We start from the raw sequence: 24,453 nt of genomic DNA, 5'->3' as shown, positions 1-24,453 counted from the left end.
AAGACCTCCCAAAACACACAGTTTATTCTACACTAACACAGTTTGCAATATGAAGTCTCATACAACTTAGTTTGAGCACGTCCAACATCAAAGACTGATACTGTGGTCACGGCACTGACCTTCAGCAAATTCACAATCCCTGTAGTAAAGACTGCAAAGGTCCCAGAGCCACCCCAGAAAATTTGGGCAGGGCAGGTAAAAATAGAGCAAACCAGAGGAGTGGATCCAGCAGCACAGGTAATACCGTTCTCTAGGTCTCGGGAGAAAAAGAAAGGGATCTTGAAAGACTACTAAGTATTCCTAACAGCTTTTAAAACTGAAAGACAACAAGATTATTTTCTCAGGAAAGGAGAAAAGAAAACTGTTTTCATTCCTTGTAGTTTTTCCTTCCTTTTCAAGTTACTTTCAGAGTGAATTTACTGCCAGACTAGCAACCTTGGAGCCCAAAATACTTTGCTCAGCTACAGGATCATAGGAGTAAGACTGAGGCAAAAAAAACTTTCCCATCACATCTCGCCAATGATGCCTGGCCCTGAAACAGAGATGTCCAAGCCATCAGTACATACAACTTCTACGGCACTGCACTATCAGAGCTTTAGTATATAAAACTTCAATACAGTAAGCTGGAAAGCTTTCTTCCAAAAGGACAGATAGAGGTTAAGTCCTGTGTCAGCCACAAGAACTGGCAGGTTCTAGCTGCCTTCAGTTTCCAAACTCCGTCAACTAGATGAAGAAATCTCCAAAAAGCATCACTGTTGTTTACTATAGGATTGGGATTGTTTCTCTTCCCAAAGTAGCATGGATCAGCACAATTAAAAGCGCTTTATCTAGCAATTAGAAAATTAGCATCAGAGAAGCATAAGTAGCTTAGTGAAATCTGGTATGCAGAAACAAAGATTCTTGTTTATGAAAACAGACTTCCCACAGTTTAGCTTAAAAGGCAATGAACTCTAAGAAGGCCTGAATCCACCACTGGTTTTTAAACTAAAATGGTCCATAAGCTACACAAACAAATCAACAATTGCTGTTGCGCACATGGGGGTAAATAGCATACCCAGTACCTAGTTCCTTCTGTTTGAGACAGGAAAAAAACCATATAAGTTTATCAAATCTGGAATCTTGAATCAAGACTTCTGCAAGTTTCCTCCAAATTCAGAAGACAAGTAGATTCATCTACAAATCAAAGATCTGACTCATCTGCATCACATTCCTCGCAACGTATATGACTAGCTAACAGCGCTTCTACAGACAGAATGCTCTATTAGTAGGATAGTGACAGTCACAGAAAATTTCATTTTAAGACAGCAAGATCCAGAAAGTTACAATATATATAGAAGAAGCCCCAAGAAAAATAACTGTTGTGGTACTAATGCAAAGAGTCAAGTGCCCAAGACCAATCCTGCCAAACTGAAACAGAGACAGGCCAGGGCAGCCGTGCAAATTCATCAACATGTAATGCAGAACATGATGCTGAACATTTCTGTGTCCCTTTTGTTCAGAGATCTCAAACCAGTAACATTAATTCCCACATTAAAATACCGTTTAATTTCTGGCTGCAGTGACTTGCTCCCTACAACTTTTTAGTTGGTCATACGAAAAAAAAAATATAACTGTTATCTAGATCATCAGTGGAAACTGGACTTGCAAATCACCGAAGAGAAACGTACCCGATGGACCCTCTAGTGCTGTTTGCCCGGACACAGGTCACTATGACACAGTCTTTCTCTCGTCCCTGGAATGCGTCCACTGTGTCCACTTCTCCTGGGCTGTTGAAGAAAGAAATTAGCAAGCCACTAAAACTATGGTAGTTGAATTTTTAAGCAACACACTGATGCAAATAGCCTAAATGCTATCCTTAAGGATCACCTGTCAAAATAATCCAGGGTAGATTTCTGCTTCAGTGTATGAACCTTAAGCCCAACTTACTTCTCTGATGCCAGTATCACTATTAAAAAGCTGTTCAGGTCTGTCTGGAATTTTATGCTTTCTGGTAAATCAGCTTTATTCAGAACAGCAACATAATCAAAGTGTGTCTACAGCAACTGCACAATGGTACAAAGAAGCCACACTTGTTCTAAGCAGGACTGCATGTCTCCTTTAAAAGCATGACTAAGTACAGAAGAAAGTTTGAGAGTTTTTGATGTTATTTTAAGAGGGTAAACCAAAGGACGAATGCGCAAGAGCCAAGTTCCATTTGAAAACTCATGCTTTTTACCTGTTACTCCCAAACACTCTGTCCAGTTGTTCTTGAATTTTCTTTTTCTGTGCACTGTAAGGGGTAATTATTCCAATGCGACGAAGACCCAGATCCTTCCTTTTTTCTTTAATTGTTTTAATTAATTCCAGCACCAGCTTCACTTCCTGAGGATTACTAAAAGAGCTGAACAAGACAGAATGGAAACATTACAGAAATACGTTTGACAGCTGTTTCAGTTTCAACACTTCAGCCCAGTTGGGAGGGGGATTAGGAAGTCAAAGCTCCTGTCTTGAACTTTTGCAGCTTCCTTCCAACTGAGGCTGGAAGAACTTTGTGAGCAGGCCCTGATGCAGGGCTCTTAACACCGGGAGAAGTGGCAGCACTGCAAGGCTGCACTTAACATTCCCTTAAAACTACAGAGGCTTTGCTTTCCTTACAGGATAGGCAAAGGGGAGGACTGAGCCTGCCACCTTCTGGCACTGTAACAGCATGCAGCTGTGAAAGCACAAAGTTACTGCTAAAAAAAAAATAATCATAGAATCATAGAATGGCCTAGGCTGGAAGGGACCTTAGAGATCATTTAATCCAACCTCCCTGTCATGGGCAGGGATGCCTCTCAACCAGATCACATGGGGCCCAAACGGGGATCGAACCCACGACCTTGGTGTTATCAGCACCACGCTCTAACCAACCGAGCTAACGATCAGGAACTCAAAGTGTTACTAGAGTCAGCAAAGATTGCAGGCATTCATTGGCCCCTAACAGACCGTCAAACCAGGATTAAAAGCAATTTCAGATTAAATAAATAAAAAGCAAACCAAAAACATTTAACACTCGCTCTTTCGTAAAATCAAATCAAGTTGAAAACGCAGTCCTGGCTACTTAACGCATATAAGGAACAGAGGGGCAGGTGATGAACTCGCAGCAAATCTAAAATTTGGCTGAGTAGAACGTAGGACTTACTCTTTGTCTCGCTCCTCACGACCATCTCCTACATCAAAAATAAGGTAGGGCTGGAAAGGCCATTCTGAAGAACATCTGTTCTCTTCTGTGGCTCTGTAAATAATATTTTTATTACTAGATAACCTTAAAGAAATTCTAAGAGCTGAAACTTCATTTATTTAGACTATAGCTATCAAATACAAGAAATTTTCAGTTTTTTTCTCAAGAGTCCTTAATTTACTACCTGCATATACCTGAGGCTTGGAAATTAACACCAAGCAGCAAGTATACTCAATTTTAAGTGAGTTCACAGAGTTTACCTGAGTATCACAGTCAGCACTAACAAGAGATGGAAAACAAGTTTTCTCCAACTAAGCATCTTCCCCCCTCACTGCACAACCTCAAGAATTTTCAGACTTGGGAGAATATCCTGATATGAAAAATGTCTTTGTTCTACTTTCTGAGCGGGCGGATTTCAAAGAGCTACTCACTTGTCAGTCTTTAGAGTCCTGCCATAAACATAATTGGATGGGAAGAGGCAGATGTCAGGGTGCATCCTGTACTGCACCGTCAGCTGCACCACCGGCAGGCTCCGCAAAACATTCTTCTGCACTTGCTCCTCCAGGTGTTTGTGCAGCCGCGCCATCAGGGACTGATCGTAGCCGTATTCCTGAGCTTTCTGCCAGAGGAAAAACGTGAGACTGACTCCTGGGGAATTAGGTCCCAAATTAACAATGTGAATTTGCTTTCTGACTTAAAACTACCTGTTTCCTTTTAAATTTTTTAATTGCCGACAAAATGACAAGTACCTGTACTTCAATTTTCTGTGTTAGTCTTTCTATTTCAGTAAAGATTACCTGCATAAATCTGAATTTTTGTTAGTGTAGTCTTGCTAAAGACTACTTTCCTTTGTGAGTTACAACACAGTAAAATTTTGAAAACAACGATAATGAAAAGCAAGATCTTCCAGGTGGGATCTCAATAACCAAGCATGTAGCCTCCAGACAATTTACCCTTCTAGAGAAGTTAATCTGTTTTTCCTTCTATCTTTATCAGATGTTTAAAACAGTCCTTCTTACTGTTGGCTAGGATACACACACACCTCTCAGCTTCAGTCACACTTCTGAAGGCACTACAGATACAGTCTCCACATAACAGAGACTGAACTTGCAAGCAAAAGTTATCTGAAACACATCCTGATCTGATATACATAAAAGAAAAGAATCACTTGAATTTTCTACAAATATCTACTATATAGCACAAAAAAAAAAAAAATACAGTCTGAATACTTACTACTGATTTTACAGTAGGAGGAAGTTGCCTGGGATCTCCAACAAGGACAAGTTTATTACAGCGATGGATCAGTGGAATCAGTGTTTCAACCTCACAGGACTGTCCTGCCTTTTGTATATGCAAACAGGATAAAACATAGAAGTTGTAAGCAAAGGAGTGGAGGGAAGTATACTAAATTTCATGTGACAGAGCCAGAAAACTCAAATTCTTTTTAAGTCTTATGAAAAATAATTTTTAAAAGAGAAAGATTCATTTTTCCCTAATAAAACATACAAACAGGAATTTTTATTTTATTATTTAGTATTCAGAGCTCTCCAAACAGACAGCAAATATAACCCAACCATCTGGAAATTCCTACAGCAAGAACCAGGCATCAGCTATGATTTTTAAGCAAAAGCCATCTGCCACTAAAACATCAAAAAAGTCAGAAAAGGGGGAAAAAAAAGTAATTTCTTCTTGTGGCTCCACATAGCAGGACAGGCTGATTATCAGTTAAATTAGGCAGACTTCAGAGGTGGAACATGCTGTAACTGTGAACAGCTTTACTGACCTCATCCACAACGACACAGCTGAAAGAATCAACTCCTCGCCGCAAAAAAGTAGATTCCAGCAGAACTCCTCCGCTTGTGCTCAGTGTGCAGCAGATGATGTCAGATTCCAGGATGATATCTGTCTGCACTTTCTGAGAATGCCCCCGGACCTTCAAAAGTACAACAGGACACCACATCTCCTCTTTCAGCTTTCTTGAATCACTTTAGAGCAATTTCTCACTGCCTGGACAGTTCTAACTGCCAAACAGATCACACACAACGCGTTATCCCAACGAATACCTGCGTTACTACAAATGAAAGTCACAAATCGATCGAACTGAAGCGCTAATTTCACTTTAAATTACAGATCAATGCCACAGAGGTAACAAACTGGAAAGAAGTATTTCTTTATCTCTACAGCCCTGCAATCTAGACAGACTGTCAGCTAAAGTTTGGTTTGCCATCACATTTATAATTCCAAGCCTCCATGACCATTAAGGGTCAGCATACATGCACTAAAGATGAACCTTCATTAATCTCACAGTTCATGCTACCCAGCCTTAATTGCTGGTTTTGCTATCAGTGCCTATTTCCACTTTCAGATCTATCTCCATACACACACAAAAAATAAATTCTTCCAGCTGTTGCTTTACTTAAAAACATTCAGAAGAATCTCAATTCTAGTAGGACTTAAGGGACACGGAAGTGGTGATGCAGACACACCCCAGAACACAAGCACATACGCGTTTCTATTACCTTCTTGCCAAATATGCCACATTTCGTTTAAAATTCATCCTTAAGTGCAATAGTGAATAGTCCCACCTTTTTTTAATTTTTCATTTTGCACTATGCAGCCAAAGTACACCTGGATTTCACACCAGGCCATCCATAACTTAGTGCACAGCTTCTATTTACCTACTACTTTAACAAATACTCCCAGCCACATCGAAAGTAAACCTCCACCCCAACTAAAGAATATCAAGGATATCACATCATAGAATGGCCTAAGCTGGAAGGGACCTTAGAGATCATTTTAATCCAGCCTCCCTTCCGCCAGGGATGCCACCTCTCGACTAGATCAGGCAACACATGGGGACCAAATGGGAATCGAACCCGCGACCTCAGCGTTGTTAGCGCTACGCTCCATTGACTGAGCTAACCAGCCCTCTAATATAAATACTTAAGGAGCTGCCTTAAGGATAAATTCCTACCTCTTTCAGTTGAGAAGCAAGCTGCTGTCTCTCCTTCGAAAGTCTGCCGATTTCATCATCTAACATTTGACTCTAGACAGGGGAAATTAAGGGAAACCATGTATGAGGAAAAAATACCACCTCACATTTCCCTTACACCCTTTTTCCTCTCATACCCTAACTCATTTTCTAAATATTTAGACTGCTCAAATTGTCTTTTAGTATCATGTCTCTGAAGAGGTTGATCAGTTTCTTAGAAATTTGTCAACATACTTAGACTTTGCAATGCACAATACTACACCTTACATTTCTGTGCAACTGGGAAAACAGTTTACCATCAGAAACCTGCAATTTGACAACAAATGCCAAACTTTTAGACAAAGATTAGAAAACTTTAAGTGCCACAAAGATTCCAAAATCTCAGATTGCGAGGCATCTCACTATTTCCAGTTAAACAAAACCAGAGCTTTGAAGTATAAAACAAAATTAAATCATTAAGATTTATAAATATGGTTACACTAAAAATCTAACTGGTGACAGAACCAAATGAAGACTCCTGAATATGAGAACAAGAAGTGGCATGATCAACCAGTTGAAAAGACTAGTACAAGCAAATAAATTCCTTATGCAACGTTCTTCATTCCCTTCCATGATGCTAACCAACGTTGCTATTAGTTGAAAAAAGAAAGCAAAGAGAGAGTTACTTCTCAGAGAGGGCATTAAAAGAGAGTTCTTTATTCTTTGGATTCAGTCATGGACACACAAAACATAAACAGGACTAAAAAGTACTATTATCTTATTATTACCTCCCTCTTCTCACATCTCTGCCTGGCACGCTGACGAGACAGCATGTCCAGCTTTTGATCCAAAGCTTCTTTTTTCTTCTGAAGATCCCGATCATAGTCAGTTGGCTTTCGTTCTAGAACAAAAACATAGGAAAATACATGGAAGGAATTGAAAAAACATGTTACTATGACACTCACCCTCAGTTACGCATCTTAAGTTATTAAAAACAAATAGATACACTCATTTTTATTGCATTTCCCTTTTTCTATCAAGGTCTTGTAAAACAAAGATGATGAGATTTGGTTCCAACTGTAGTTCTCATGCTGCATATCTGCACTACTTATAAAAAATAGCTTTAACATGCATTTAGTACAATGCCTTTAAAAAAATATATTAAAAAAACCCATGAAGTTCTCTTTCTTATTTCTTTGCTTTTGTGTAGATTTTAGGTCACATGTAAGTTGACGCTTTCTCAGTAAGACTGAGAAAAACAATATTATAGAAAAATCTTCTACCAGATCCTCCCTCTTAAGGGACACATAGTCTCAAGTGCAAAACGCCATCAAGCTCTTAAAGACAACTGAATAAAAAGTCTGATTTGCATATTACTTACTCATTCTATGTTCAACTTGCTTATCCAGACTAAATCCCCGGACTTCACTGTTGATTGCTTTTTCAGCACCAAGTCGCACTAATTTGATATCACCACAATTTCCTGTTTACAAAATCAGAGTCAAAACACTTTCAGATTGCATCAATCCCCTCTGCACTTTGGTGCAAGAGAGAAAAAACATAAATTTAGACATCGTGGATATCAAACAAGCTTTTTCCTTTTCTGATTTTCAGGGGTTTGCAACAATTTCCTTGTACTTCTTTAAATGCGGCTACAAAAAAAAAAAAGTAATTCCGAACTCAAAAAAAACCCCCACACTCAACCAATTCCCTATAATTTAGTGGTGGCTAACAGTTAAGAATGTTATTCAGATTCATCTACTTAGTATTAGTCACACATTAGAAGGAGAGAAAAAAAAAACAACACACAAACAAAACCAAGCAATAGTGAGACACTCTGACAAATCGAAATTTTCATCAGTATTTAGAATGTTCAGTGAAGTCCAGTTTTATTCAAAATCAATGTAATAGTCTTATGTTCAAGTCCTGAAGGAGAACTTAAATTGTGTATTGCAACTAACACTATGAGGAAAGGGTCAACGTCTATACAAAGACAAAGTGTAATTTGTTTAAAAAAAACAACAAACAAAAACCAAACCCACAAAATACACCTTTTTGAAAAGCATATTAAAATTAATAACAGTACGAGGCTGTATCAGTCACGTTCCCTAAGAGAAAAACGCTGCTTAGCATAGCGTATAAGTATTATATGTAATCAACTGCTCCAGTTTCTCCTTCACATTTTGCCTATTTAAGATATAAAGAGAAATTTAAAATAAACCATACCCAAAGGCTCCTGTTTGTTCTGGCATTTTTCCTTAAATGCAATGATGATCTTTTTCATGAGTTCATCAACAGCAGCATTTGATGGCGCACAAACCAGGAAACGGTTTTTCTTGATCTTGGAACTTGTTTGAGCTGTTTTCTCATTTCTAGTATTCTGTAGATTAATTAACAATAAATCAAAATAGGCTCTCCAGATTGTTTTAACTTGTAATTTAAAAGTCAGACTGTATGCTCATATTGATCAGCATACAGAGTACAAGGACTATTGCACCTGAATACCTCTTAATGTATGTCTTACACTGAGTAACAACAAGTAAAATATACTATTTCCATAAATTTCCATCTACTGGATGCTAATATGAAACACAAAGAAATGGCACAGGCCAAGTAACAGTCTTTAATACATCAAAATACTAAGCTTTTTTAAGTAACAAGCATTTATACTACCAATTATGCACATTTTCTTCATTCTGCTTCTCAAGATCTGCAAAGTAAGTGTTTTCCAAGATGCCCAAAAGGTATTATTTCCATCTTTACACCCTATACGGTATGGATTTAATTAAGCTAGCTTATATATCCCCAGCAAGTACCAATGCTACACTTCCATTTAGCTTAAGCTATCACTGACTTCCATTGGGAAGCCAAACACCAGCATATGGCAATCACATTCACTCACTTCTCTCAAAACACGAGACAGAAGTCCGACAATAGTTTTTGATTTCCCTGTGCCAGGCGGTCCATGGATGAGGCAGATCTTGGGAAGCCCTGGATGTTGCTTTACCATGGCATAAGCTGTTTCAATGGCTCTCTTCTGATTTTCATTGTATTCATTCATACCTGATGCCTGAAGGAGGAAAAAGCAATTAATTTCTTTATGTTGATCAATCCTTCCATGTTAGTTTTACCTATTTTCAGAATACCCCTCCACCCCTTTAGCTACAACTCCAAAACTTGAAGGGCAGGGAAGCTTTTGATTCCAGGTTTGGTTTCGATGCACACCCAATCCTGACTCAAAAGCTGCAATGAAAGTTTTGTTTTATTCTACACACCTTTATTTTGCATTACCTTTTCCACCCTACACCTTATTTCCCCAAGCAGACACCTCTCCAGTCAGGAAAAGAAACTGAAAGCTGCTTCTGAGTGTACTACTGGTATCCATGTCAATAGAGCAGAAACACCTGAGGAAATCTGAGCCTCTCTACCCACCCAAATGACCAACTCTGAAAAGCGTAGTGCCTCAGGGCTTCTCAAACTTGTCTGTTTGCACTTGGTCATCTCAAAGCACAGCATGCAAAACCAGTTTTACAAAACTCAAAGAGATCCAAATGCCCACTTCGTCACCCCGAACTACCACTTCTAGCTGCAGGACTCACAGCACTTTCTGAAGCTACAGGCAAATCTCTGGGACAGAAGTCCTGGTAACGTGGATCTATGATGGGTTTAGCCAGGGGACTCCTGCTCAAGAGCAGGAGACCTTTGAACGTTCGATGGACAGTCACCAGGGAGCCAAGCACCACACACTTCACTTCCTTATTTATGAAGAATGACAAATTGCCTCGAGTTTGCACAGAAAGATGACAGATGGTATGCTGCTCCTTTTGTCCTATTAAAAGGAGGGAGGAAAGGGAAGGAAGAAAAAAATAAAATCAATACTACAAGTCGTTAATTCAAAGAAAATCCAAACTGTTAATTGATATTCAAAAAGGTCTTGCAAAGAATTCACCAGAGCCAAGTGCTGCCTTCTGTTATGGAGCCAACATCTAATTCTTGCAAAAAGCCCAAACATTACCCCACTCCCCATCATGAAAAAAAAAAAACAATTCCCAAAAGGAACCCACCAGTGCTCTGTAAAACAACTCTGATCACTCTCTTAATCAGGCAGCATGAATCTTGATACTTAGTAATCCTGGGAATTCATAGATTCAGTTCCAGAAGATAAAAATTTTAGTCAGTGAGATCAGTGAAGTTAATGGCACATCTGTATTGAAGGAAGTCCCCAGAAAAATGCAAGGAAAGCAGGGCTGCAGCTTCAGCTCCCGGCTTTTTATGAAGCTTCTAGCATGGAACAGACATGCTACGGTGGCAAAGCAACCCCACTTCCCCTGAGGTAAGTGGCACATTGCATCTATCAACACCCAGCTATGAAGAAACATGAAACCGAAAAGAAACACACTGTTTTTTTTCAATCCCATTTACTTACTAGTTAAACTGCCAGATGCACGAGAAAATCGTGTCACAAGCCCAACGTGGTTCACTATATGGGTCTCCATCTCACTGTCTTCCCTAAAGGGGTCTTTTTTCTTTTGAACTACCAAAAGGATCAAGTCATCCTCCTTCGGATGAAGCTGCCTTGCCAGATCAGTTTCTCGAAAAGGAGCTACCCGAAATACATTTTTCAATTAGAACGTTAAAAGGAAAATGGTTACAATTTCTTACTGACTACAGAAGTGCTATGATTAACATACTGCATAAACTTCAGTAACACCCACCAGTTCACTTTCAAAACTATTAAAAGCTACAGCAAAAGATTTAGAGTTTTAACTCTGTCCTTCATTCTTAAGCCTGAACATAGCACTGTATAGAAATAGAGCCAGTCAAGAACTATTTTCTTTATCAAAAGAACCTGAAACAAAATCTCAAATGTGCGAGAAAAAGTATTCCAACAGCAATCAAATAACATTTTGTACTGAACACTTAAGGCACAAACTCCCTGCAAAACACATATCTCTTACGTGCATTCTGTAAAACAGAAAATTCAAGGTATTTTCTGTATTTAAAGTAAATTAAAATTATCTAAGTGCTAGCTCATTATAAGGCATTGTCTACTTGAAAATTAGAAGAGTTTTATAAATAATAATTTAAAAAATAATAATACCCACAAGCCACACCTCTTACCTTTAAAATCTGCTGTATTCAAGTCAGCACAGAAGTTCTGTAAGCAGAAGAGGTAACACTTCTCTTTTGCTTTCTGGTTTTCTATCCAGTCCTGTGCCAGCTACGTGTTGGAAAGTAAAAGCTAAATAACAATACTTTGAAGGGTTTAGTGTATCAGAAGAATAGCTGATCATGACTCAAAAGGCAAACATACTAAGCATAAATAAAAAGCTAACCTACTGTCAAGTACAAGACAAAGAATCTCACCCATTTCTTTTTCTTTTGCTATATAAAGACATGTTACACACAAACACAGTGGGCAAACAAAAGCACTTCCTCCCCACCCAATCCCCATTTAATGCACTTGCTTGCAAAGCACTTAAATGTGGGTTTCCCCAACTGTGTTTTTACTTGAAAACACCAGTAATACTCTGGTACTGACTTAATTCTTTTACCTTATTTCTAGGGGAGAAGTGATGCATTGACTGCACTTGAAAGCACAGTCTTTCATTGAAGGAACACTGTGCTTTCTCACTATTAAGCTACTTAGCTGTTTGGAAAAAAGTACTCCTCAAATTAACCTAACCTCCCAAATAAATTCAACATAAATCAAAACATCATGTTCTTACTCTTTTTATAGAGAGGTCGTCATCAGAAGACCTCAAGTTTCTTAAAGATTTCTGTTTTAAGCTTTATATGCTATAAAGAGGAACCACCTCCTTTTTCCCCTCCTTGTGCATGTTTGTAGAAGTGCACCAAAATAAAGATTTCACTGAGATGAATAGCACCGACAGCCTTCAATATAACTGTCTAGATTGCTTTCCCCAAATCATTCCTCTATTCAGAACCACATCTGAACATTTTCAGAGGACATCAAACAATTTTCAGTCCCTTGGTGAAATTTAATGGGGTTGATGAAAACAAAGAAGCAGATAGCTACTTACTGTTTCAAAGGCATTTAGCATCATCAAGGGGAAAAACGTATTAAAATAGTCATTGTACCCCTGAAATTGGACAGGAACAGCGGCTACTACAGACTGCAGGAGATTACTCGGAGGTCCAAACTGGCTGGAGTTCACAAACATATCGTAAGTCCATTTGAGAACTTCTTTAACAAACACACTATGATCCCGCTGCTGAGCGCCAATAAAGGAAGCTTCTCGGGCTGGCCTGTAATTACTTGGAACGTTGTTCTGTCTGTTTTGTGGCTGAAGAACGTTATCATAAGCACGGGGTTGAGGTAGGTTACTGAAACTTGGAGAGCCGCAGGGCTGATTGCCTCTCGGTACAGCCTTCGTGCTCGGTGGCCGGATCACCACCTGTTTCACTGCGCTTGCTTTGCTTTTTGAAGCTGGCGATACCTTTGGAACGTTTTCGAGGTCCTTGCTTAAGGCTGCATTCCGTGAAGAACTCACCGAGCTGAAAATTTTGGTAGTGGAAGGCTTTCTTATTTTCGAAGGTGGCAGGAGAGAAGGTTTAACAAACAGGTGATCTGCTGCTGAGCTGGTGGTGGCTGAATGCTTACTACAGTACTCTCCTGGTTTTCCCACTTTTTCAACACAGTCTTTGTACTCACATTTCACAACAGTCAAGGATTCATTCTGCTGAATGCTTTCAGCAGTATCCATCTCCTCTGGTTTTTTACTAGCTATAGTAGTATCTCGAACACTTTCCTCCTGGGAACATAATTCCATGTCCTCAGGTTCTCGCTGAGTTAAAAATAAATCATCGTCATCTTCACTGTTTTCATCTGGTGTGCAACCATTCTCTTTTGAAGTTGTCTTCTCATGCTCCGGCTGGACAACGCAACCTTTTCCGGAAGGTTCATTTTTATCATGCCCAGCAAGCACAGAAGAATTGAGACTTGAATCCACAGGTACAGGAGGAACCACCCTATTGTAACCCTCTGATTTTCCAGTCAAGTCTGAAGAACTAAGCATTTTAGAGACACACGAGAGGCTTTCAAATTTTCTCTTGCTGGCAGAGGGACTAACAGTCTCCCTTTTTTTCTCTCTTTGGTTTTCAACAGATGCCAGTTCAAAATTTTCAGGCTTTCGTTTCACAGATTTTGCAGACACTGTGCTAACTTTTTTGTTTCTGCTCTCAGAACTTCCTGCGGGGTTTTTCGCTCTGACACTTTTTTTGGGCCTTGTCTGCCTTAAATATTGCCGCTCTTGGCAGGCTAGAAATTTTTTGTTATGCTTTACATACAAACTCTGAGCAGCAATTTGTTTAGTCTCCCGTTTCTGTGGAACTCCAATCCTCCCTGCAGCTTTGCCGTGGCTGCGCAATTGCGTTATACTGTCCAAAGAGCGCTGGGATAATTCGAACGCTTTGCGGGGTGCCTTCTTCAGACCGAGTTTTTCTACAGTCGATGCTGGTGCAGGACATTGCCGAACCTTCCTCGGCGGAACCACAGCAGGCATTGACCGGTCAGGTTGAGAAATTCTTAGCGTACTTTGAAGTAGTTTTTTATTTTGTGCCGTTTTAAGAACGAAAGGGTTTTTAGGACTTCTTAGAATAGTTCTCGCTCCTTTAGATTTTGCTATGTTCTTCCGTGGGCTCACACTACTTTTCTTAAGGGCCAACTTTGAAGCTAATGAGATGTTAGAGGTAGATGCTCTGGGTTCAGTCGATTTTGAGTCTAGGGTGAGGTGTTTAGCAACAGTACCTTTGTCTGCAAAATTCTCCAGCTGCTCTTTTGCATTTTCCTTACTTATGGATTCTTGCAATGTGGAATTAACTACTTCTTTTGTATTATCACCTTCTTTCTGATGAGAAACACTTTCTATCTGCTTTTCTATCAAGTCTGCTTCTTCCATGGCATCATCGCTTAAGTAATCCACATCATAACCCCATTCGTTTGTGTGATCATTCAGAAAGCCATCAGAATTACTACTGCCACCCACCGTTGAAACACATTCTTGTTTGTACTCTTGAGTTGCTTCCATACTATAGTCTTGAGTATCTTGCCAAGCTGAAAAGATATCAGCTTGAGTTTCAAATTCAAAGCACTGAGACTCACAGTCTTCCAGTAGTAAGGGAGAGCCTGGAGGTTTTGATTCAGAAACGCAGCTGGAAGTTGCAGGCTGCTCTTCAGGACACACATTTTCATCCATTTTTTTTGCTCCCTTCTTGTCAGCTGCACGCCCTTCTTCATCAGAAGAGTCTGAAATCACGATGACTTGGTTGTCAAGGCAAACTCCAACACAGGAAGACTTGCTACTTTGGCCATCACTGGAAGATCTCACAGCACCTTTCACTTTCCTTTTTATATCATGGACTGAGTTTTCTTGGCTTGAATCAAACGGAAAATGTTCACTTTTGACATGTGCCGCTAAAGATAATTTACTCAGTTTTCTAGCAACCTGGGAGTCTGCTGAAGTACAATCTTCAGAAAACTTCTTCACAAAACCCTCCTCTTCAACTACCGAATTATCTTCTCTCTTGAAATATTTTGAAAATTCAACCAACCTGTCACTTGATTCACACTTCACTGATAATGGCCTGATCGGAGCAGCAGGGCTGGATACACCACTCTCACTTTCAGAGCTAGATGGAACACAACCATTTGCTGAAGTTTTAACTGTACAAAACGTCTTTGAAATTTGACCTGTAGAGTCATATTTAACTAAGCCACTTACATTAGGTTGTTCCCAATCTGAAGTTTGCATGTCAGGATCTTTCTTAAACACAGATTTCAACAGCGAACTTGATTTTTCTTCAGTGGATACTTTTTGCAGTAAGGTGTTACTAATCCCTCCATCTTCCTGCAGAGGAGGTTCACTTTTAAAGGAGCTAGAGCAACCTAGTGGGGGGGCTTTTGATAGTTGTGTAGTGGGGGCCAGTCTGGATTGAAAAGGACTGTTGCCACTTTCCTTTGAAGTACTTTCATGACTCCTTGAAAACGAAACATCAACAGTGACTTTGTTTTCGCACACAGCATTTCCTCCCCGATATTTATGACAATCTTGGCTTGTACACAGAGAACCAATACAAAACTTAGGTTGCTCTAACTCCGATTTTGAGGCATTAGCGGCTGAACCACAGTTTTTCATGTCATGTGACTTTGCTGGTGGTGATAATTTTGAGGGCCATTCAATTTTCTGTACCTTGTTTTTCAAATCCATGAGTCTGTGCGGATCTACTTTAAATTTCGAAGGGGAACCGGTAGACATGTTGCTCTCCTTTACATCTGAGCTGTACACATGTTCTAGAGAATCACCACGAGTTTGAACATCCTCACACTTTGGCGTTATGAGCGCTGTTTCACATGTATTTTCCAACTCTGTGCCTCTTCTGAAATCCAAACGCTGGGCATTTGGATTAAAGCACTGATTGTCCATATCACGTTTCCCTGCCACAAGATCGGTGTTCTTATTTTCCTGAACTATTCCACAATCTTTTGTTGCCAAAGAGTTCTGTGGGTAGCCATATTCCTGAGTCGTCGAGTCATTAGGTTCCTTTTTAATATTAGTCAAGAGGCATTCTGTGGACGTCCAAAATCTTGAGCTTTTAGGTGCATCACTACATCCCTTCACTCTTTCTTCTAGGAAAATGCTTCTCTTGATTATTTCCATCTTCTTTCGATATGACAGCAAGTGGTGAACAAAGGTCATCTCTCCCACATACACTCATCTTATATCCATCATCACACGTGTTCTTCTCTTGCTTTATAGAAAGAGCAGGCAAAGTTGTTGAGTTTGCACTGTTTCCTACTGGCGCAGAGGTATGCGACACTCTGCCCTTGATATTTCTTATAACTTGCTTTAAACATAATTGCAATTCTTGGGTTTCCTGGACGTTCAGATGCCAACCTAAAGATACATTTCCTCGCAGAAGAAGATTGAGCTTGTCTAGGTATTGCTTGCAAAGAGCATGCTGCCCGATCTGATAGCCTTCTTTAAGAAGGCTGCGTATTAACTGCACACAGGAGTGCTGCACGGAGTTAGAAGCTTGGAAAGATATTGAAGAACTTTTCACACAGTGTCCAGACACTTTGTCAGTGCGAAGCGTAAATGCTATAGCTGGAAGCTTCGCGCATCTCACCACTGCCTCCACCCATTCTTGGGAACAGATCCATAGCAAATGCAGGCACTTTTTATTTCTGTGTAGTTCAATAATCGACACCAAAATCAGAAGAAAAAACTCAGAGATTTTGTCACACTGCTGGAATCTTTCATTGAGAGTATCTTTGATTTCTGAGCAAAGGTAGTGAATGACTTCTACTATATATGCTACACCCAAGTCCTTGAGATCCATAAGCGACTGAACGAAAGGGATGAACCACAGAAACGTGCTGTCGTGGATACGTGTATCTCTGCCGATATCAGACTGAAGCATGTTAGCCAATGTCTGCATTTCTTCATACATGTTGGGGCAGTAGTCTGGACAGATGGCAGTCTTCCACCCAGCATCCTGAAAAATAAATTTACCACACAACATCTTCAGTTTAAACGCCTGTACGGTTTAATCTGCCAGGTTTATTTTTCAAGCCAGAAAGTTTGCTTTCTTTCAAAGATGTGTTTGTTAAATGGTAACAAGTCTTATATCCTAATGCAAGTCAAAATCTAAAATAAAATTCAAAAATGCAAAAAACAAAGATGAAACTAACACATGTACCAGGAACTCCTTTCCTAAACCATAAACTATGTGGCAAGTGTAAAGTAGTATTCCCTAAATCATTGTAAAACCCTTCAAAGAAGATGGTAAGCTGACATAATTTAACCTCGGATCATCAAATCTATATTTAAAGCTTTTAAAAATATTTCATAAACACGGAGCACCAATATCAAGAGAACACCACACTCATGTTTACTCTGCTCATAACAAGGAAAAATGGTGCCATTTTGGAGCATGGTCTAACATTTGAAACTGTATCACAGCATCCTTCACTACTTCATACTCAATATATTAGTCTGGAATACTGACAAACAGAAAGGCAAGAGCAGATTCAGCAGCTTCTTTAAAAACCTTAATTCGGAGTTTTCATTGAGTTAATGATCTTTGTTTCAATCTTGATATGAACTCTTTGGCTTTAATACCATCTCTGCCTAATTCACAAACACCTTCTCTCCTCTTACAGCTTGAAAGTACCTGAAAGCACCAGCTAAACAAGAAGTGACCACACTGACTGCTATTTAAATCACACAATAGTGACATACTTTAGATAATATATTTTTTCTTTGCACCCATCACTAGTAGAAACACATTACCTTCCACTCTGTAATTTATACATAGTTTTAACTGACAGCATCACTCAGTGATTAGAGTTCAAAGAATAAGAAAATAAAATATTTCTTCAATACCTTTTGAGGCTTCTCTGTGTTATAATTATACACAATCTGACTACAAGTAACCATGTCATCATCGTAGTCTGGTTCTGGTTCAGATTTGGTCCTAAAAAGAAATACACATCATTATAGATAGATACAGAAAACTAACTATAAGCAAGCCAACTGGCCAAGACACAGATTTCACTTTTCAGATACTGACCACGTGACTACTAGAACTTGTCAGTGATAAAACACACCTACAAAGAGATACCATACTTCAAACTGTAGAGCTTGTTCTACTCTGCTCATAAGAGGTGAGGGAAGCAACTGAATCAGGGAAAAAAAGCTTTCTACCAAGTCATGGATTTGACTTCCTAAAACAAATACCCAGAAGCAGTCTATTTTCTTTGAATTGTATATGCATAAATGCAGTTCAGTCATGGCTACATATTCCTAAACTTCACGTGCAAGTATTTGAACATAACACTCAAATAGCTTGCCTAACTGAAGAAAATCTCCTTTAATATGCCTTCCTCAGCCAGCTGTAACATTCCATATACACATAGGGTAGCTACTGGTAACATTGTAGACTGTACACATACAAAAATACTGAATAATTAAGACACTGTCACTCAAAGTTGATTCAAACTATACTACAGGAAAACAGCAAATAATTGGTGTGGTTATCCAGTTACTATTTTCCACCAACTGTTTAAAATTAGGCATAATTTCAGTCTTCCAAGATAGGAGGTGCTCCTAAAGTCTTGGTTCTTGGATTCTCATAAAAATCCTTAGAAGGGACAGCATGCCAAGTGATGTAGTTCAAGTTTATGTAACAAAATTCTGCTCCCCTAGCAGCTATTTCTCAATTTCTGCTCCCCTAGCAGCTATTTCCTAGCGGTGTATTAATCAACCGTTTTCGTACAACATAAACACTTAACCTAATTAACTTCCCGTTCAATACTGACAACATTGTCACTCAGAAGTGATTCAAAAAAACCCATTTTTATCTTAGGATCTAAGTATACGAAAACAAAAACCTTTCAAAAAGCATTTGATGCTTCCATGTGTTTCACAGCACTTCCTTTCAGCAGTTCAGAATATTAACTGACCTTATTAAAGGGTAGTTCCATGACTCTCACATACTATACCATTACATAAACCTAATTGTGAGAAATACTGAAGACTTGACATGAACTGAAAGTACATTCAAATCAGTTGTCATCTGGAACTACGTCAGCCACTGAAAATTCATAAATTTGCATACCAAGAATCTCAAGCATGGCAATCTGCATTAAAGTTAAGTGCAAATTGGGTATAGCATGAAATAAGCACTAAACAGTTAGCAGTCTCCTGATTCAAAAAGAAGAAAATTAATCTTGAAGCATCTCAGACTCTGTAGTAGTCAAAAAGAAGCAAGTACATAGTTTTTGCATAAACCTCACCATTTTAGGGGACCTACTTGATCTTTGCATTGATTGAAATTGGTAAAATCTGAATTCTTTCCCTCCCCCAACACAAATTACAATCGCACTGACAAGAAAACTACGACCAAGCTACTACACTATCTGGTATTAAAGTCATAAATCTCTTCTAGTCTTTTAATAAAACTGACCTCTTAAAGCTATTGCGTATATTTTTTATTTCATTGTTGTAGCTCACACTGTTGATAATGGTTTGAAAGGCTTGGACAGGATCAATAAGCTGACCCCATACTTTAGATCCGAGCTGATCCAGAATAACCATGAAACAATGCAGCGCTGGCCAGAAGGGGTCAGTAGAATCATCTGAAACATAACAGTAATATCGCAGAGTTGAAATGCAAGAGTCCTGTGCATTCTCAGAATAAGCTTAAGTTTTAAATAGTTGATTTTTTAAAAAAATATTAATATAAAAGATACATATTGTAGTAAGTTGCAACTATGCTTTTTAATCTGGACAAAGAAAAAAGTACGAAAAAGTCAACCTGACTTATCTATACAGTCAGATACTGCTCATCATGCAGGCTTAAATCAACAGGAACCTGAAGAACTATTACTAGTATTTCCCAACTCCATGAAACTAATTCCTCCACACCAATTTTTGCAGTGCTGTTCTAAGAAGTAGGTGTAACTTACACAGCTACAACAAATTTAACCTAGAATCAACTGGATTTCCCTCAAGCATGTTCTTCCTTCTTTATATGTGGCACCATCTCCACAATACACATATGAAGCTTATAAAGATGTTGTCATTTAAAAGGCAGCTCCAGGTCTTGAGCTCATGTGTCACTCCCAGGCTATGCCATGGCATGTGACCTACAAGAAGAGCCCAAGGGCTACTAGTCCAAACCCTAAAGTCTAAACTCCCAGCTGCAGAACAGCTTCCCTCAAGCAGATGGAGGGAAGAATCAGATTTTAGGCAAGTTGCAGCACTCCACAATAAGGTGTTTATTTTAGGACTCAAAATTCACGCTTCACGCCACAGTAAAATGCACATGTCCATACTACCTATAGATTAAATGAAAACAATATAGTAGAAATTAGAGATTTGTCCTTTTCACAACCTCTATCTAAGCCAGTCTTATGCAAAGCACTGACATCCTTTCTCCACTTAAGTTTGCCTGAATGTCATTTTTCAGTATTTGTCAGCACTGCTGAAATACTGCGCAATACTGGCTATCTTCCAGAAAATAAATATGCCTCTGTTACAGTCACCTCAGCATTACTCTACCACGAGTTTACTCAAATAAGCAAGGAGGTTTGATCAAGATGAAAAATAGGCTATGAACTGTCTTAATCTCAGTATCAAAATTAGTTACCAGGTGCTTCTTTCTCCATGGTGTGAAGTATAGACTGCATGAAATCATTTTGTTTGTCTGGGCCCAGTAACAAGGAGTCCATAGCTTGTTCTTCCAGCACTGTTAGCAACATACAAATCCCTGAAACAAAAAACACCAAACCCAACTGTCCATACATTTGTAAAAATTTGTGCTGATTTTCAGCACACTGAAGATCACTTTCCAAACGCCAGTAGCAGTGTAACACTGGACCAAAGAGATCAGCAGCAACACGAAACTAATTAAACACTACCTCACTACTGCAGTTGCAAGGCATTCAATTTTCCCATTCTGCCTGAAAATAAACAACACCTATGAAATAGCAGAGCTCTGACCTGAAAGAACTGCTTACAAGGCGAGAGACTACACGTACAAATCCATTTCTCATCATAAATACTCACCTAGCCAATAGTTCTTGTAGTTGGCAGTATCATATAAATGAGACGGCAGAAGGATGAGTTTACCCTTTTCAATCACTGTAAAACTGTAAATATCTGGACTCTCAAAAAGCCCCAACTCAATAACTTTGAATAAGCAAGTCAGCACTTCCTGTAAGTCATAGTAATCATCCCTGTCAACCTTCCCTAAATTCCTTGCTGTCAGGATGGCCCATCGACGAATCTAAAGATTAAAGCAAAAAAAAGTTACATATTAACGAAAAGAACAAAAATGACAATGCTGTAAAAGATTAGGAGTCACTAGTACTACAAATGGGACAACAGCATATTTTTACTGAAGTTAATGTCTCAATCGCAAGTAAGAGTTTGTCTTTTTTCAAAATAACCTTAGAAAGTGGCTTACTACACCTACAAGAAGGCATTGGTAACAAAGTAATTAAAATTTAGGGTTAAATACAAATAAAACTCCTTGGAATCTATGTGATAAAGGGTTGGCAGTTGGTTTGGTACTTGCTTTACATTGTTTAAACATTACTGACCAACATTTTCTAATTACCTAACACAACACTATAACCACAGATGGTCAACTGTGCTGTCAGCACAGGACATTTGCCTTGGTGGAAACATTCTCTGACCTACTGAGAAAACGTCAGAGTTTGAGCACGTACAATGCTCTTAAATTTTTTACTTTTTCTTAGGACAACGTGAAAATGTGCACTGCACGTTGGTGTTGAAGTACACCAGTCTTGGAAACAGTACAGCTACCGCAATTGCAAGCTGCTGCATCAAATGAGGCAGCAAAATGATGGTATCAACTCACGCCCTCTTGATATAAACACCGAAAAAGTAACTATATTCCTACTGAAATCTCATTTATATACACAGAGATTGTTAAAAAATAAATTTAAAAAAAATCATTAAAATTCTGAATGCTACTACTTTCATACTCTTGTCATTAAATATAATTACCTGTTCTGATACTGTTTAAAACTAAGTTTCAGTGGAAGAGAAAAAGTAACTTACCACTTCATTTGGGTGAACCAAAAAGAGATAAATTCCTGGATATTTATCAAAGACCTGAAAGGAGCTGTGACTTTGTTCCATTCTACAGAGCACTTCTACGCACAGTTCACCTAAAAGGACAAATACAGTTACAGTAAGGACTTAATTTACATGCTCACAAAACAAAAAACATATTTAGTATCAAAATTAAAACAAATAAATATATATACACACAGACTGGTACTTTTTTTAACTACTATTTGTTTTCACCTCCTTCAGAAGGAGGTGCCCTTCCAGCTGCCCACAGTAAGATACTTACTGACTTTCTCATGCAGCAGCAGATATGGATATTTCAGTATTTCTAGAATGGGCACTCGCAGGTTATTCTCAAACTCTGGGCCCACATAACCAGACAGTCGTGTCTCTCCTTGCTCATCCACTAAGAACAACTCATCATCATCATCTGCAGCTTCTTCTCGCATGGATTTCTCAATATGGGCAACCAGACGGGAGGTCTCCAATTCCCACAAGACCTATTCAGTGGGGGGAAAAAAAAAAAACCATTCAAAGTGCATTTGTGAAGAAAGTAATTAAGAACCTTTATTATCACACGCAGAAACCTTAACTAGACTTTCAAAACTTCCAGTTTCATTTTGAAAAGTTTCTTTCCAAGCATGGTGCAAAACAAACAGTTTTGAGGTGGAATTCATAGTATGCAAACCACAAAACTGTCACTTCAAATTTAAGATTATGAAGTAGTTTCTAGAAGGGTGGTATTGAAACCACAAGCATTTTTATAATTCTGTTAAATATTCAAAAAACGTTTCAATTAATTACTTCAGGCCCCAGATTAGGCACTAAACTTTGTTACACTGGCCAATATAAAGCACACAATACAGAAAACAACCATATTTAGGAAGATGGGAAAAACAATTTTAAGTTCATCTTCTCGCATATTTTGCAGTGGATTAGTGGAAGGAACAGAGTAACAATGTAAACAGACAATGTAAACAATGTAACATAAACAATGCAAACAGACTGACCTGCTGAATATTTCTAGGGGATTCTGCTCACTTATTACTCATCTAAAGTAACACTGCAAACCTCAATTACCAACAGAGGTTATTTCCTACAGTTTAAATAGACACAGAAATGAACTTTTAGCAGTCCAGTCACTCCACTTATTTCCAATTTATACTCAGATGGGATTGCCTTCCAGAGAAATCTAGCTGACTAATTTAAAAAGCAACCTGTTAGACATCTGTGTTATGATAAGTTAGCTACAAATATTCATTTTACATACATTTACACATGAGAGAGAATAAGCTTTTCAAAATACAAAACTGGATACTAATGAGGAAGAACTATAAAAAGCTTAAAATAAGGAGCTTTTAAACTTCTTCGATTTTTTTTTAATTGTATAATCTCACAGTCTTGCAAAATCAGATCTCTCCTATTCAAGCATAATAGAAAACTATGAATGAGAAATGAAAGAAAACAAAACAGGAACAGACTGAAAGCACAACAGAAGCCAGAGGAAGGAAGAAAACGGATTAAATGCAGAAGAGCTGTTAGTTTGTTTAGCAGGTGTTCTTCTTTTTCCAGACATCGAATCATCACAGCACAAACAAATTTCAAGCTATAATGATTGGTCAGCAAGTTCCCACAACTGTTTTAGCTCTGGCTAACTCGAAGACGTGCAAAACAAGAAGGTAGTCTTGTTTTACAGTCAGCTCTTTGCAAGTCAATATAAAAGTCAGAGTTAAAAAGCAACATATCCTATTCCCAAAAACTAATAAACCTCAACCTCTGCACAAAACTCCCCCTTTCACTGAGGCTGGACCACAGAAGCCTCTTCTGGAGTCCTGCTGCTCAGTAATTGGCAGGAGCCAAATCCCTTAATTACCTTATGCAACCTTGGCAATTTTTCCCTTGCTTTGTGGTACTCAACCACACACTCCAGGCAGTAACAGAGATCATCATTGGATCCTTCAAATTCTTCCAGGGACAGCTGTTCAGAAGCATAGCTCTTCAGGAACTCAGTGGTGTCAGAACCACTAAGTGTACACCATCGGCATGTGCTCATTCTTTGGATGGAAAGGAGAAAGAATTAGCACTAGTCCAAAGACTGGAAGTGCCAAAATATTTCCTTTCAGCCACAACAGCACTTAATTTTCAAGTGTGATGAGCTTCAGGATTTATGTAACCCATTAGCTGCATACCTACATGTGTTCTTATATCGTACAGGTGCATGCAATTAAACAAAGAAATACAGATTAAAGTATTAAATAAACATTACCAAAAAACACAGCCTGAATGGCAAATGTTACAACTAAAGCACCAAAGAGAAGCCAAATTATATAATTTGCAAACTACGAAACATGATGTGAAAATTCACTTTACACACAAAAAAAACCCAACAGCCTCATCCAAACTTAATGTACTCTTTCCAGAACTACAACATTAAAATTTGTTACACTGTTTTACTAGTACCTGTGGAATCTGGGCCTAATGAGTACAAAATTCAATTAGCTTTTTTGCTTAATCTCCTGCTAAAATTTATAGGTCAACAAATCCCTCTTGCCAAAAGCAAAGGCTATTTATGCAGAACTCTCCTGTGTTCATTATTATGATCACAGTTAGAAAGCATCACAAAATTCTCACCACAGACTGCTCCCTTTAAAAACAAA

The 24,453-nt window shown here is 38.7% G+C and overlaps 1 protein-coding gene across 1 annotated transcript in view; it reads right to left on the bottom strand.

Annotated features, from left to right (window-relative positions):
- SETX (senataxin) overlaps positions 1–23,849 on the bottom strand; it is a 33,593-nt gene extending 9,744 nt beyond the window's left edge. Inside the window, exons 1-25 of the mRNA XM_009864903.1 lie at positions 23,670–23,849; positions 22,083–22,296; positions 21,785–21,894; positions 20,765–20,984; positions 20,346–20,465; positions 19,161–19,332; positions 17,579–17,669; positions 15,990–16,688; positions 15,005–15,078; positions 12,215–14,567; positions 11,292–11,391; positions 10,597–10,773; positions 9,751–9,999; positions 9,073–9,233; positions 8,397–8,550; positions 7,552–7,653; positions 6,959–7,071; positions 6,174–6,245; positions 4,983–5,132; positions 4,433–4,540; positions 3,631–3,818; positions 3,161–3,253; positions 2,223–2,380; positions 2,086–2,095; positions 1,668–1,766 (exon numbers count right to left, since the gene is read on the bottom strand). Coding sequence (XP_009863205.1) covers positions 1,668–1,766; positions 2,086–2,095; positions 2,223–2,380; positions 3,161–3,253; positions 3,631–3,818; positions 4,433–4,540; positions 4,983–5,132; positions 6,174–6,245; positions 6,959–7,071; positions 7,552–7,653; positions 8,397–8,550; positions 9,073–9,233; positions 9,751–9,999; positions 10,597–10,773; positions 11,292–11,391; positions 12,215–14,567; positions 15,005–15,078; positions 15,990–16,688; positions 17,579–17,669; positions 19,161–19,332; positions 20,346–20,465; positions 20,765–20,984; positions 21,785–21,894; positions 22,083–22,296; positions 23,670–23,849 — 6,167 coding nt within the window. The remainder of the gene's footprint in view (positions 1–1,667; positions 1,767–2,085; positions 2,096–2,222; positions 2,381–3,160; positions 3,254–3,630; positions 3,819–4,432; positions 4,541–4,982; positions 5,133–6,173; positions 6,246–6,958; positions 7,072–7,551; positions 7,654–8,396; positions 8,551–9,072; positions 9,234–9,750; positions 10,000–10,596; positions 10,774–11,291; positions 11,392–12,214; positions 14,568–15,004; positions 15,079–15,989; positions 16,689–17,578; positions 17,670–19,160; positions 19,333–20,345; positions 20,466–20,764; positions 20,985–21,784; positions 21,895–22,082; positions 22,297–23,669) is intronic.
- Positions 23,850–24,453: the final 604 nt, after the last annotated feature.

Source organism: Apaloderma vittatum, unplaced genomic scaffold, assembly GCF_000703405.1.
Source record: "Apaloderma vittatum isolate BGI_N311 unplaced genomic scaffold, ASM70340v1 scaffold8262, whole genome shotgun sequence".
Lineage (NCBI taxonomy): Eukaryota > Metazoa > Chordata > Aves > Trogoniformes > Trogonidae > Apaloderma > Apaloderma vittatum.
This window is presented reverse-complemented; position numbering and strand designations above follow the sequence as displayed.